The sequence below is a fragment of the Trachurus trachurus genome (genome assembly GCF_905171665.1).
Source record: "Trachurus trachurus genome assembly, chromosome: 6".
In the NCBI taxonomy this organism is placed as follows: domain Eukaryota; kingdom Metazoa; phylum Chordata; class Actinopteri; order Carangiformes; family Carangidae; genus Trachurus; species Trachurus trachurus.
In genome coordinates this window covers 35,849,163-35,863,794 of record NC_139897.1, presented here as the reverse complement: position 1 = coordinate 35,863,794, position 14,632 = coordinate 35,849,163, and the positions used below count along the sequence as shown (strand labels likewise).

At 52.6% G+C, this 14,632-nt stretch overlaps 1 protein-coding gene across 1 annotated transcript in view; it reads right to left on the bottom strand.

Annotated features, from left to right (window-relative positions):
• ambra1b (autophagy/beclin-1 regulator 1b) overlaps nt 1–14,632 on the bottom strand; it is a 31,944-nt gene that overhangs the window by 11,946 nt on the left and 5,366 nt on the right. The window contains 8 exon segments of the mRNA XM_083974157.1: nt 4,501–4,679; nt 4,681–5,163; nt 5,165–6,166; nt 6,277–6,343; nt 8,077–8,249; nt 11,655–11,838; nt 13,446–13,504; nt 13,688–13,940. Of these exon segments, the coding sequence (XP_083830283.1) occupies nt 4,501–4,679; nt 4,681–5,163; nt 5,165–6,166; nt 6,277–6,343; nt 8,077–8,249; nt 11,655–11,838; nt 13,446–13,504; nt 13,688–13,819 (2,279 nt within the window). The 5' untranslated portion in view covers nt 13,820–13,940.

The following is a 14,632-nucleotide window of genomic DNA, read 5'->3' as shown; positions in this document are numbered from 1 at the left end:
CTAACAGAAATTAGCCTCGCTAATTAGGGTCTGTGGTCAGTTTATAACGCTTGTTAGGAAATTTGCTCCGACGTTTGTTGTGGGAGTCTGTGGAAGCCGCGACCAGACAACTCTGGCAGCACAGGTTGAGAGGCTGCTGCACTACTGCATTTATTTGGTAGCTACACCGGTCACTACTGCATTTATTTGGTAGCTACACCGGTCACTACTGCATTTATTTGGTAGCTACACCGGTCACTACTGCATTTATTTGGTAGCTACACCGGTCACTACTTCATTTATTTGGTAGCTACACCGGTCACTACTGCATTTATTTGGTAGCTACACCGGTCACTACTTCATTTATTTGGTAGCTACACCGGTCACTACTTCATTTATTTGGTAGCTACACCGGTCACTATTTCATTTATTTGGTAGCTACACCGGTCGCTCTGGACCGCTGTGGTAACGGCCATCCGTGACCGCAATGCATGATGGGATATCTTAGTGACCATCGGATGTTCACTACATTTCGCTGTGAATTGTGGGATAGATTCAGTGCACTATATCGTATATATAGTGTCACTAGATAGTGAGTAGGGGGGTTAGGACACAGCCTGTATCTTTTCTTTCGATCCTCTCATCAGCTCCAAACTTTTCACCACAGCGTCATTAAAGCAACATGAATGAACAACAACAGTCTCAGATCAGTGGTCCCTGTTGTCCGTGTGTTTTTAAATTTAGCGGGTTTGATTCCCGTGTCGGAAGTTGCGCTCGCGACTCTTCTAGCAGTGACGACACTCTGGCCAGTCAAAGGAAGGCAGTTGGGTGGCTCGCTTGGAACCAGGGACGAGGCGTTACCAAAAAATTACCAGGTACCAGGTACTAGTGGAAAAGCAAAAAAAAAACGAGTAGAGCCGTGCCGTACCATACCGCGCTAGTGGAAAAGCGCCATAAGAGCGGTTCCAAAGCCCCACATGACTAGGAAAACAAAGTAGTTCACGTCGCCCAGATTGGCGTCACCGGGGGCTCGCAGACGAGCGTCTGGTGGTGGGTCTCTGCCCGGCCGGGCGCAGACTGAACGTGGGCCGGCCTTCCAGTCGGCCCACCACCCGCAGGAAGGTTGAGAAGGGGCCGGTGCATTGTGATTTGGGTAGAAAACAACCCAATCCCCGGACAACGACTTCGGCTTTAGGGACATGGAATGTCACCTCGCTGGGGGGGAAAGAGCCTGAGCTCGTGTGGGAGGTTGAGCGGTACCGGCTAGAGATAGTCGGGCTCACCTCCACGCACAGCCTGGGCTCTGGAACCCAACTCCTTGAGAGAGGTTGGACTCTCTTCCACTCTGGAGTTGCCCATGGTGAGAGGCGGCGAGCTGGTGTGGGCTCATAGCCCCCCAGGTCAGCTCCATGTGTTGGAGTTCTCCCTGCTGAACGAGAGGGTCGCTTCCCTGCACTTTCGGGTCGGGGACAGGTCTCTCCCTGTCGTCTCAACCTACGGGCTGAACAGCAGTGTAGAGTACCGGCCTTCCTGGAGGCCCTGGGAAGGGTGGAAGGTGCTCCAACTGGGGACTCCATCGTTCCGCTGGGGGACTTCAACGCTCACTAGGCAGCGACAGTGTTACCTGGAGAGGTGTGATTGGGAGGAACGGCCTCCCCGATCTGAACCCGAGTGGTGTTTTGTTATTGGACTTCTGTGCTAGCCACAGTTTGTCCATAACGAACACCATGTTCAGGCATAAGGGTGTCCATCAGTGCACGTGGCACCAGGACACCCTAGGACGGAGGTCAATGATCGACTTTGTAGTCGTGTCATCTGATCTCCGGCCGTATGTCTTGGACACTCGGGTGAAGAGAGGGGCTGAGCTGTCAACTGATCACCACCTGGTGGTGAGTTGGATCCACTGGCAGGGGAGGAAGCTGGTCAGACTTGGCAGACCCAAGCGTATCGTGAGGGTCTGCTGGGAACGTCTGGCAGAATCCCCTGTCAGGGAGGTCTTCAACTCCCACCTCCGGGAGAGCTTTGACCGGATTCCGAGGGAGGCCGGAGACATTGAGTCTGAATGGACCATGTTCTCCACTTCCATTGTTGACACAGGCCGTCCTGTCGCGGTGGCAATCCCCGAACCCGGTGGTGGACACCGGAAGTAAGGGATGCCGTCAAGCTGAAGAAGGAGTCCTACCGAGCCAACCAGGCTCGGTAGGACTCCTGGCCCGACGGGTACCGGCAGGCCAAGCAGACGGCAGCTCGGGTGGTCACGGAAGCAAAAACACGTTCGAAACTCGAAAAGTTCGGGGAGGCCATGGAGGAGGACTACCGGTCAGCCTCGAGGAAATTCTGTCAAACCATCAGACGCCTCAGGAGGGGGAAGCAGTGCTCCGCCAACACTGTTTACAGTGGAGGAGGGGAGCTGTTGACCTCGACTGGGGATATCGTCGGGCGGTGGAAGGAATACTTTGAGGATCTCCTCAATCCCACTGACAGGCCTTCCGTCGAGGAAGCAGAGGCTGAGGACTCAGAGGTTGATTCATTCATCACCCAAGCTGAAGTCACTGAGGTAGTTCAGAAGCTCCTCAGTGGCAAGGCACCGGGGGTGGATGAGATCCGCCCTGAGTACCTCAAGTCTCTGGATGTTGTGAGGCTCTGCAGCATCGCGTTACAGTCGGGGACAGTGCCTCTGGACTGGCAGACCGGGGTGGTGGTCCCTCTCTTCAAAAAGGGGGACCGGAGGGTGTGTTCCAACTATCGGGGGATCACACTCCTCAGCCTCCTGGGGAAAGTCTATTCCAGGGTGCTGGAGAGGAGAATTCGGCCGATAGTCGAACCTCGGATTCAGGAGGAACAATGCGGTTTTCGTCCTGGCCGAGGAACACTGGACCAGCTCTACACCCTCCGCAGGGTGCTCAAGGATTCAAGGTGGCTTGCCCCCTCCAGGTCGGAGGAGAGTTCCTGCCTCACGTGGAGGAGTTTAAGTATCTTGGGATCTTGTTCACGAGTGAGGGAAGGATGGAACGTGAGGAGGAGCTGAGCCGAAAGCCGAATCTCTCGATTTACCGGTCGATCTACGTTCCCACCCTCACCTACGGTCATGAACTCTGGGTCATGACCGAAAGAACAAGATCCCGGATACAAGCGGCCGAAATGAGCTTCCTCCGCAGGGTGGCGGGGCGCTCCCTTAGAGACATGTCACCCGGGAGGAGCTCGGAGTAGAGCCGCTGCTCCTCCACATCGAGAGGAGGCAGCTGAGGTGGCTCGGGCACCCGTATCGGATGACTCCTGGACGCCTCCCTAGGGAGGTGTTCCGGGCATTTCCCACCGGGAGGAGGCCCCCGGGAAAGACCCAGGAGGACTACGTCACTCAACTGGCCCGGGAATGCCTTGGGATCCTCCGGGAAGAGCTTGAGGAAGTGTCTGGGGAGAGGGAAGTCTGAGCGTCTCTGCTCAGACTGCTGCCCCCGCGACCATCCAGGTCATCGTTCTTTTCTGGGCAAATTGAATCGTAGGCAACTGGACTTGTATTTGTCTGGGAAGACTAGTCCGCACTAGTTGGTCCAACTAGTGCAAACTAATGAGACTTGTTGTGTACAAACTGATGAAGCCCCTTGGATAAGAGGCGAAACGTCTTCCCAGACAATTACAAGTCCAGTTGCCTACAATTCAATTTGCCCAGAAAAGTAAGGTATAATCGCATAATTGCAAGTAACAGAAGGTAAATAAAGACATGAAATGTTTCATTCTGTGTGAAATGGGTCTATATGATGTGTTATTTTCACCTTTTTTAATCGATTTTCTGACATGAATAAACTTTTCCATGATATTCTAATTTAATGAGATGCACCTGTCTATTATTTTATGGCAACACCTTAGTTGAGGAGGGAGGTGAGTTGTTGTTGTGTTGTTAACTACGAAGCTCTGAGGGAAACACGACCTTGTGTTGTCATCATCAACATTAACATACAACAGGAACATTTCACACCTGCAGCTTCATCAAGAAGTTAAAGTGAAACCCTGCAGACAGGTGTTACTGTGCGTTCACACCAAAAGCTTCCAAAGCGTCAAAACGCCGGAAGTCAATTCATTTTCAATGAGAGCCCGGCGACACTGAGCGACCAAAGTGTCAACAGGCGTCGCCGCGCGTCCAAAGCTTCACCAGACGAGAAGTTGAGCCCTGGTTAACTTTAGGGTAATTAGCTACGACGCGGTTCGGCGGCAACCTGTCAGAATAGAGATGTCCGTCGGCTCCTTTTTTTTCTTTTTTTTGTATTTTGGCTCCCCAATGACCAGCGCGATCGAACTTTCACGTCAGTCACGTGACGAGCGGCCAAAGCGGCTGAAAATATTTGCCGTTTTGGGAGCTGTCTTGTCCGACGCCCACCCTCGAGCGTTTTTGACGCTTTGGAAGCTTTTGGTGTGAACGCACAGTTAGACAGGTGTTAGTGTTAGTCAGGTGTTAGTCAGGTGTTAGACAGGTGTTAGACAGGTGTTAGACAGGTGTTAAACAGTGCTGTCACAGACACCCACCTCCTCAGAGAGTCCTCGTCGGGGGGGTCCACAGGCATTTCTTGGCTTAAGGCGTCCGACGGGTCGGCCGGGCGCCCGGCGGCGGCGGCCTGCCGGTACACCCGCTCCCACTGCGCCGTCTCCTGGTTGTAGACCAGACCCACCGTCTGCTCGGCGGCCGGGCCGGCGGCGGGGGGGGGGGGCGATGGGGAACGACACAGACCCCCCCACCCCCGGCCCCCCAGGGCCAGAGGGAGGCGGCGGCTCGCTGGGCTCGGCCGGCGGCGGAGCGTCGAGCGTCCTCCTGCTGTCCTCGGACTGCCAGGGGGAGGAGGAGGAGGGGGAGGGGGCGGTGGGGGGGTCGAGGGGGGGGGCGGAGGAGGAGGAGGAGGTGGACGACGCCTGGTTGGTTCGCTCCCAGCGCTGCGAGTCGTGGTTGAAGGTGAGCAGGTTGTGACAGGCGCGGCAGCGGTTCAGGTGTCCTCTGGAGGAGGGGGAGGGGGGGGGCACGTTGTTCTCCAGGCTGGAGGAGGGGGGCGGCGGCGGCGGGGGGGGGAGGGGCGGCTGGTAGTGGATGATGGTGGGGGGGGCAACAGAGGAGGAGGAGGAGGAAGGCCCCGGGCGCTCAGGGTCCATGTTGTTGTTGAGCAGCTCCTGGGTCTGGTCCGGGCCCCCCCCCTCCAGGGCTCCGGCCCCCCCCAGCGGCCCCCCCCCCCTCCAGCGCGCCGCCCCCCCCCAGCGGCGGCTCCAGGTCCTGCATGCGGTCGAACTCCATGAAGTAGCGGCTCAGGTTGCACTGCAGCACGTTCCTGAACGACGCCGTGTTGCTGCTGCTGCTGCTGCTGCGCGAGCCGCCAACGCCGCCACCGCTGCCGCCGCCGTCCCAGAACGGGTGGTGGCCGCTGCTCGTCCCCGCCACGTCCCGGGCGCCGCCGCCGCCCCCGACCCCCCCGTCCTGCTGGGGGAAGCCCCGCCCCTCGGTGGCGGAGGTGTAGACGGGGGCGTGGGAGGAGCCGTCCTGCTGCCGCAGCACCGACAGGAGGCTGATGGAGGAGGAGGAGGAGGTGCGGGGGGGCAGCACGCCGCCGCCGCCCGCCCCCACCGCCGCCGCGCCCCCCTCCCCCCTCATGCCCAGCAGGCTGCAGGTCCAGTCCGGCCCCGGGCGGGGGGGCGCGGCGGCCGCGGGGGGGTTGAGGGAGGCGGCGGCGCTGTAGTAGACGGAGGTGAAGGCCGAGGCGCGCTCCGACGGCGGCCGCGGCTCGGTCCGCGCCGAGGAGAAGGTGGAGGGAGGGGGGGGCTGGGGGGGGTCGGGGGGCGTTGCCGTGGAGCCGGGGGGGGCGTTGTTGCCGCGGCCGACGGAGCAGCGGCTGCACATGCAGACCATGCCCAGGTGCTGCGTGCAGCCGCGCTCCGAGCTGGGGTACTGGGCCAGAGGCATGCTGGGAGATTCTCCCACGCTGCCGCCGCTGCTGCCCCCCCCACCCCCACCACCGCCGTCCCCCAGGGGGCGGGGCTGCTCGCCGCCGCCGCCGCCGGCCGCCTGCGCCCCCGGCGAGCGAGACGACAGGATGTGCAGGAAGTTGTGGAGGATGGGCGTGCGGCGCACCGGCTGCGTGGGCAGGAAGGAGCGCTGGCGGAAGTGAGGCATCTCCACGCTGTCCATGGGAACCTCCGAGTCGTCCTCACTCTGTGGGGGGGAGAGGGGGGAGAGGGGGGAGGGGAGAGGTCAGCAGGCCATGCCCACAACGCCATATACCAACTGTACACACACACCTGTCAGGTAAATGTGAGTCTCACCTGCTGATTGGACGGATTCACGATCGCTGTCAGCAGGTTGTGACCGAGAGGGTCGAACCGCACCAACCTGAACACACACACACAGTAAAAATGTGAAATCTAACCAGTTTTGTACATGTTTATAGAATAAAAAATGTTGTCAATGGGGCTTTTTTTACCATAACGATCCAAAATGTCCTGATTCTTAACTCATTGAGTGCCAACCACGTCATTTCTCGTTTTTCGTTCCCATGCGTTGAGTGCCAAAAATTTTATTTTACGTTTTTTTGCTTTTTATTATTATTATGAAAATAGACACCTGAACACACCTTATTTGGGGACTCTACAACGAGTAGAACTGAAATAGATGACGATCAAAAACTCATGGAAGTTCTGGAAGTTTCTGGAAGTTTTTAATAACTAGTATAAGAGTAAATAAGAGTTCTGCATGTGGATGCAGCAGCTGCTCTGCTCTCACCCGCAAGGTGACAGGAGAAGCTACTCACCTTTTTCACCCCCTCTGGGTTTGCAATGCATCTTCAGATATGCACCCCTAACCCCCCATATAATGTGGCTCTTTGCATTACGACAGTAACAAATTTGGGCTCTAAGACCCTGGTTGGCCCCCCCCCCCGGCCCCTAGTTGGACAGGTCTGAAGGTAGAGGCCTAAGACCCTGGTTGGCCCCCCGGCCCCTAGTTGGACAGGTCTGAAGGTAGAGGCCTAAGACCCTGGTTGGCCCCCCCTCGGCCCCTAGTTGGACAGGTCTGAAGGTAGAGGCCTAAGACCCTGGTTGGCCCCCCGGCCCCTAGTTGGACAGGTCTGAAGGTAGAGGCCTAAGACCCTGGTTGGCCCCCCCGGCCCCTAGTTGGACAGGTCTGAAGGTAGAGGCCTAAGACCCTGGTTGGCCCCCCCGGCCCCTAGTTGGACAGGTCTGAAAGTAGAGGCCTAAGACCCTGGTTGGCCCCCCGGCCCCTAGTTGGACAGGTCTGAAGGTAGAGGCCTAAGACCCTGGTTGGCCCCCCCGGTCCCTAGTTGGACAGGTCTGAAGGTACAGGCCTAAGACCCTGGTTGGCCCCCCCCCCGGCCCCTAGTTGGACAGGTCTGAAGGTAGAGGCCTAAGACCCTGGTTGGCCCCCCCGGTCCCTAGTTGGACAGGTCTGAAGGTACAGGCCTAAGACCCTGGTTGGCCCCCCGGCCCCTAGTTGGACAGGTCTGAAGGTACAGGCCTAAGACCCTGGTAGGCCCCCCGGCCCCTAGTTGGACAGGTCTGAAGGGAGAGGCCTAAGACCCTGGTTGGCCCCCCCGGCCCCTAGTTGGACAGGTCTGAAGGTAGAGGCCTAAGACCCTGGTTGGTTGTTGAACGGTCCCTTTAAGGTTTCTTTTATTTTTAAACTCTCCCTCCACTACAGAGCGCTGGTTAGCCGCTGGCTGTTAGCCGTTAGCCGCTGGCCATTAGCCGCTAGCCGCTGGCCGTTAGCCGCTGGCCGCTAGCCGCTGGCCGTTAGCCGTTAGCCGCTGGCCATTAGCCGCTAGCCGCTGGCCGTTAGCCGCTGGCCGTTAGCCTTTAGCCGTTAGCCGCTGGCCGTTAGCCTTTAGCCGTTAGCCGTTAGCCGCTGGCCATTAGCCGTTAGCCGCTAGCCGCTGGCCGTTAGCCTTTAGCTGTTAGCCGCTGGCCGTTAGTCGTTAGCCGCTAGCCGCTGGCCGTTAGCCTTTAGCTGTTAGCCGCTGGCCGTTAGTCGTTAGCTGCTAGCCGCTGGCCGTTAGCCTTTAGCCGTTAGCCGCTGGCCGTTAGCCGTTAGCCGTTAGCCGCTGAACCCACCGGACTCGCTCGGTGTCGCTGCCCGTCTTGACCACGGCGAAGGGCTCGGGGCGGCTCCAGTCCCAGAAGTGCAGCTCGTTGTTGGTGGCGATGAGCAGCAGCTGCGCCGTGGGGTGGAAGGCCAGCGAGGCGATGGCCACGTTGCTGTCGGTGAACCAGCTCTCACTGCCGCCCTGAGGACACACACACACACACACACACACCGGTCAGCTGGCCTCATCGCCACTGTGGGTAAACACCGTCACCATGGAAACGTGCTCGGCTCATTTCCATGTGCTAACAGCAGTTTTGAATATCTGCTCTGATGACATCATCATCATCATCATCTGAATCTTGAGTATTTATTTCTCAACAACATCACGACTCCTCAGCCTTCAAGAGTATTTTATGTTTTAGGAACGGGCGATGGTTTTAGATTCATCGAATAGTCGTTCAATGAAAACAGAAATCAAATAGTTTATGAGACGATTTGTTCTAGGATGAGGTGTGTGTCTACTTGTTCTGCTGTTGGTCAGTGTAGCCCAAAAATGTAAACTGTTGCACACTAAAATGTGAATTTAAAACATTTTATTACACGGCTCTATTGAATGCTGCTCTCTGATTGGTCCAGCGCTGCGTTCTGCGGTCTGTTATTTCTGTATAACGGACCGTCGTCAAGTATAACAGACCGTTGCTAGGGACGCCGCTCTGATCAGCGCAGCACAGAAAAGAGAAACTATGCAGGATATTTAGGATTGTGTTTCATTTTTACCGTCATTAAACAGCTTCGGACTAATAGCGATGTTAGATAAATGATTTGTAACCTGTTACAAGGAGAGTGGAGGCTCCTTCACATCGCTGCTGGAAACCAAACCTGCTGATCAGAGCCTCTGACCCGGTGTCAGCTCTCTGTCTCCTCTCGTCTCGGTGGCACCGCGGCTCCACGACACAAACGCACCCCGTAAACAGTAAAGTTAATCTCTTGTTTATGACAGATACGACTACACACAATACACACATCGTAACACATGTATGGTAATCCATCGATCCACTGATTGATTATCAAAGGCTTCACATGCACCGGGAGGAGGCTCGGCAAAACAGCGGAAGTGACCGGTCTTGCAGATTCGCTAAATGCAATTTTAAATCGATGAAAGTCGTATTTTGATCAACATTATGTTTCAAATTAATTATTTCACTCGTAAACCGTGTAATAAGCGGGATAATGTACAGTTGGTCGGTTGTTATGGAGAAATATTCTCTATACAACCTGTCGGGGTTTATTTCTCCATAACAACCTCCAAACTATACATTATCCCTTACATAGTTTCTGCATTTATCAAAGTATTTATCAGTAATACCGTGAAATGAGAAGAAATGTGAAAATGTACTTTGCAAGTCGATTTCAGTGTGCGCCCCTAAATTTTCTGCTTGCGCTCCTAAAATGTTAAGTTAGGGGTTCACTGTGTTAGTGAGTCTGGAGCCCTGGGCTGGTACCGCTGCTCGTTTCAAATGACTGATGAGAGACAGAGTGTAGTGGGGGGGGGGGGGGGGGGGTCTAATATCCCCGTCAGACAGACCCTCCTGTAAACTGTCTCAACTCTCACTGATGCACCTGACGTGAAGGTTCATGAACCGACATGTGGAACCGTTTGACTCCAGGTGAATCGATACTCGGTACTTTGCTCAGTACCAATACATTTTTTTTATTTTTTATTTAACCATTATTTATTCAGGAATGATCCATTGAGATTAAAAAATCTCTTTTCCGAGGATGTCCTGAGGAAATACAGATACAAGCAAACATACACAACAAGATCAAGGTAACAAGAGACATCAGACATCAAAAACAAGCAGCACAATTACAGAATTAAGTTAATTGTCACAGGTGCAGCTGGTGACTAAAAGTTCTGAGATTGAGCATTTGAAGCAAGAAAGAGGGATGAGACTAGAGCCCAGTCTCAGCCTGGCTTGTAGGTCATCCCACGACCATGGCCCAAAATGAGAGAGGGTCTTCATCCCTAACTCGGTCCTCATATGGGGGACCTTAGATCGCAGCCAACTGTTGGCTCTAAGATTGTGTGTCAACTGGACAGCAATAAACTTAGAGCAGATGTAATGCGGCAGCTTGCCTACAATAGCTTTGTAAATTAAGGTGAACCAGTGCAATACCCTTCGAGTATTAAGGGAAGAAAATCCTGTAAGTGTGTATAAAGTGCAATGGTGGGTTCTGAAGGCTGAGCCTGTTATGTATCTCAGAGCAGCATGGTAAATGGGATCTAGTTTTGCTAGGGTGGTCGGACAAGCAATCCTATAGATAGTATCGCCGTAGTCAAGCTGTGATAAAAATAAGCTATTAACTAGACGCTTGCGGGCAGTGACAGAGGTGTGGACTTGGACTCGGGACTTGAGACTTGACTTGGACTCGAGTCCCGATTTTGATGACTTAAGACTTGCTTGATCAAATCAAAAAAAGACTTGGACTCGCTTGGGACTTGATGCCAAAGACTTGAGACTCTACTTGGACTTAACCCTCTTGACTTGAATTCAAGTCAAGTCACATGAAGCAAGCACAAATATTAAAATAATCACATCAATGTTACTGTAGCAGCCAGTCAGAGACATTCTATACAGAACTCACTCCTGTTATCAGTCTTGGCTGTATAATTAATGACAACACACTAATGCCTACTACCACACATAAAGATAATCTGGTTGATGATTTGCCCCGATTTTCCCCCTTCCGACCAAAGACAAAAGTCGCCCAATTATCTTAGGCTTTTAAGATTAATTTATGAGATTCTGGTTCTGGATTGTGGTGTTTTAAGATTTAAATTCTCCCAACAATCGGCTCGTAAAACGGTCGGCGCCGACAATCGTAAATATTAAACATGTTCAATATTTACGATTGTCGGCTCCGATAATCGTGACCGTTTGGATCAAAAGTCGGCTTGTGTGTGGGGGAACTCGACAATCCTGAATCACCAGCTCCGCGGAACGTGATGTGAAATTGAATGTAACCGATAAAGAAGCAGCTGACTGCAGCACACGTAGCATAACAAACCAGTGTGGCTAACGGCTCCATGGCTACCAAAGACGGTTTAATAGAGTATCTTTGATGGCTAGCATCAACAGAGAAGCTACGTCAGATCACATTCGATCACGCAAGATTTCTGGCGTGTTACTGTAGGCCTACGTCAATTTTAAATAGCATAATAACAACTTAACAATTGAAGTGTGGTCATGATCTTTATGTATCATTAATTATAATCGATTTATTTGGGACTCAAAACAAAAATCTTAGGACTTGGACTTGACTTGGGACTTGAGAGCAAAGACTTGAGACTCTACTTGGACTTGCAACATCGGGACTTTCTCCCACCTCTGGTGACAGAAAAGCAAGATTTAAATCTGTACAGAAAACTCACAATGAATTTCAGTTTTTTTGAGTAGGAGATATGATGCTTGAAATTTAATTTTAATTAAAAGAACTGGATTCGATACCGATCCCCAACCTGGACACACCTGTCACCTGTCACCTGTCACCTGTCCAACACACACACACACACACACACACACAGGCGTAGGCGTTGACTCACGTGCAGGTCCCAGATGCGGACCTCTCCGTCCAGGCAGCCCGACGCCACCAGGCCGGGGATGGTGGGGTGGAAGGTGACGCACCACGGCGTGCGGCGGTGCCCCACCAGGGAGTGGAGGCACTTCCCCGTCTTCACCTCCGTGATGTAGATGTTGTGGTTGACGTGCGTGGAGGCCATGAGCGTCCTGAGGGCACAGACAGGAGGTCATGTGACACACCGCGTCACACCGCCGTCACCGTGGCGACTGACAGCAGTGATGTCACCACTACACATTCTATCGGCTCGACTACCGGCAGAGAAATAACCGCCAGTACTAGGAATTCATTAACTTCACTACACTATGATATATACATATAAACACATGACTGATTATATACACTAAATATCTGAAGTATCTATTAATATATGATCAGTTATTGATCCTCAGGGGAAATGTTTGACATATTAAAGTCATTAATCATCATCTAAACCAAACGACAGAAGAAGTTTATGACGACATGACTAGACAGCGGTCGACTTCACGCTGAGTCGATGTTTGATCACAAACTGAAACTATCCATCACAAAGGTTTTTCACAACGTTAAGTGAATAATGTTTAACTTGTCACTTTTCACTTAGAGCTGAAACAATTAATCGAACAATAATCGATTATTAAATTAATCGTCAACTATTCTGATAATCTAATAATCAGTTTGAGTTGTTTTTAAAGAAAAAACGCTCCAGATTCTCTGATTTCAGCTTCTTCAATGTGAATATTTCTGGTTTCTTTGTTCCTTTATGACAATAAACTGAGTCTCTCTTTGGTTTGTGGACAAAACAAGACATTTGAGGACGATGTCGTCTGGTGGTTTGGGAAACACTGGTTGGTTTATTGACCAAACAACTTATCGATTAATCGTTTAATTATACCATGGTCTGGGTGAATCCTCGATTCTGATTGGCTGCGGGGTGTCCATTAAAAAGTGATAATGGACACCCATAAAGATGTTCCGGTCAAATTGCCTGATTACGTTCTAAATATTACTGCGCTGGCTCAAACGCTTGTTGGTAACCACGGCAACGGACACTCGGACCATATCAACTTTTTTTCTACGCATCACGGCACTGGAGTCTGTAAACACACCAGCGGTAAGAAGCACTGGCCGTCTGAAATAATACTTTGTGTCACGTAACATTTAAGCCGTCACCTGATCAACTGATCAGCTACCAGGCTGTAGCAGAGTCGCTATGGCAACAAGCTGCCGTCACAGCGGGTCCCTCTTTTTTTTTCTTTTATCGCCGACGAGAGTTATTAAATAGTCCACTCGGCTCAGCCGCGTAAAGACGTATGATTTTAACGGTAAAAACAACATTAAATCATAAGTGAATGATTTAATATGTATTTATCTGGTAAGTGACCATGGTATAAGCGGGATAACGCCCTTCGAGGTGTCCGATTATCAGAGATTAATGGACTTCGCGGAATCAACCGTTCACGCCTCCGTGTCGTCCATTAATTTCTGATAATGGACACCTCGTCGGGCATTATCCCTTACTTAATCGACAGGTTCATCGATAATGAAAATAATCGTTAGTTGCAGCTCTAGTTTTTAGCACTGAAAGTCAAACCCGTGTCAGTACGCTACACTAACATTTCCTACCAGTTCATCGTTACCTGAGGTAAATTGACATTAATGTAATTTAATTAACCGTCTTGTTTCATAAAGGGTTAATAGTGAGAAGGAGTAAAGGTGACATCAGTGAGTGACAGCTGCTTTCAGATGAAGATGAAGATGATGAAGATGAGCTCACCTGTCGGGGCTGAAGGCCAGCAGGAAGGTGGAGCGGGGGCTGTCGGGCAGCTCCACTTTCTGTCAAACACAAACACACAGAGATGATGACGTCATGTAAACAGGAAGTCCCTCCCCCTCCTCCTCCCAACCAGCCAATCAGAGGCTGCTGTTACTCCCCCTCCTCCTCCCAACCAGCCAATCAGAGGCTGCTGTTACTCCCCCTCCTCCTCCCAACCAGCCAATCAGAAGCAGCGTAGTTACCTGGCTCTGCCACTTCATCCAGCGGACCTTCTCCTCCACCAGCAGCTGCAGGAGTCTCTGGGAGCCGCGGGTCTGTGAGCCTCGCTCCCGGCTGCACAGGATCCTCACCGAGTTCCTCTGACGGGTCGCCATGACGATGGCCGCCTGGCGGGCCGCCGGGTGGGCCTGGGGGGCGGGGCCTCGCTGGCCGGGGCCTCGGCTGATTGGCTGCTCACTCCCACTGCTGCCAGTCTGTCGCCATGCAGGGTTTAGGCTGGAGGGGCAAAGGTCAAGGGGTCAAGAGGGTCAGCACCAACACCAGAAACACACCGACAAGACCAGATCTCTAAACCAGAACCAGGTCCAGGTCTCCTGACTCCTGGACCTGGTCCTGGTTCTGGTTCTGTGGAAGATTTACAGACTGAGGAGGACGAGTTCAAAATGCAGAGAAGACTAAATACAACTTATGAGGACTAATAAGAACTAAAGAGGACTGATGAGGACTAAAGAGGACTGATGAGGACTAACTGTGCGTTCACACCAAAAGCTTCCAAAGCGTCAAAAACGCTCGAGGGTGGGCGTCAGACAAGACAGCTCCCAAAACGGCAAATATTTTCAGCTGCTTTGGCCGCTCGTCAGGCGACTGAGGTCAAAGTTCGATGGCGCTGGTCATTGGGAGACGAAATACAAAAAAAAGGCAGCGGACGGACGTCTCTATTCTGACAGGTTGCCGCTGAACTGCGTTGTAGCTAATTACCCTGAAGTTAACCAAGACTCAACTTCTCATCTGGTGACGCCTGTTGACGCTTTGGACGCTCAAGATCAAGCGAGATTTAACTTGACGATATTTCTCGTTGCGTTAAAAATCTGTCTCGCGAGATTTATTAATTTTTTCGGGGAATCCAAGTGTCCGAGTAATGAAATGGCACTGGGAGGGGGGGGTAGGGGTTGCTGCCACTGCTATAA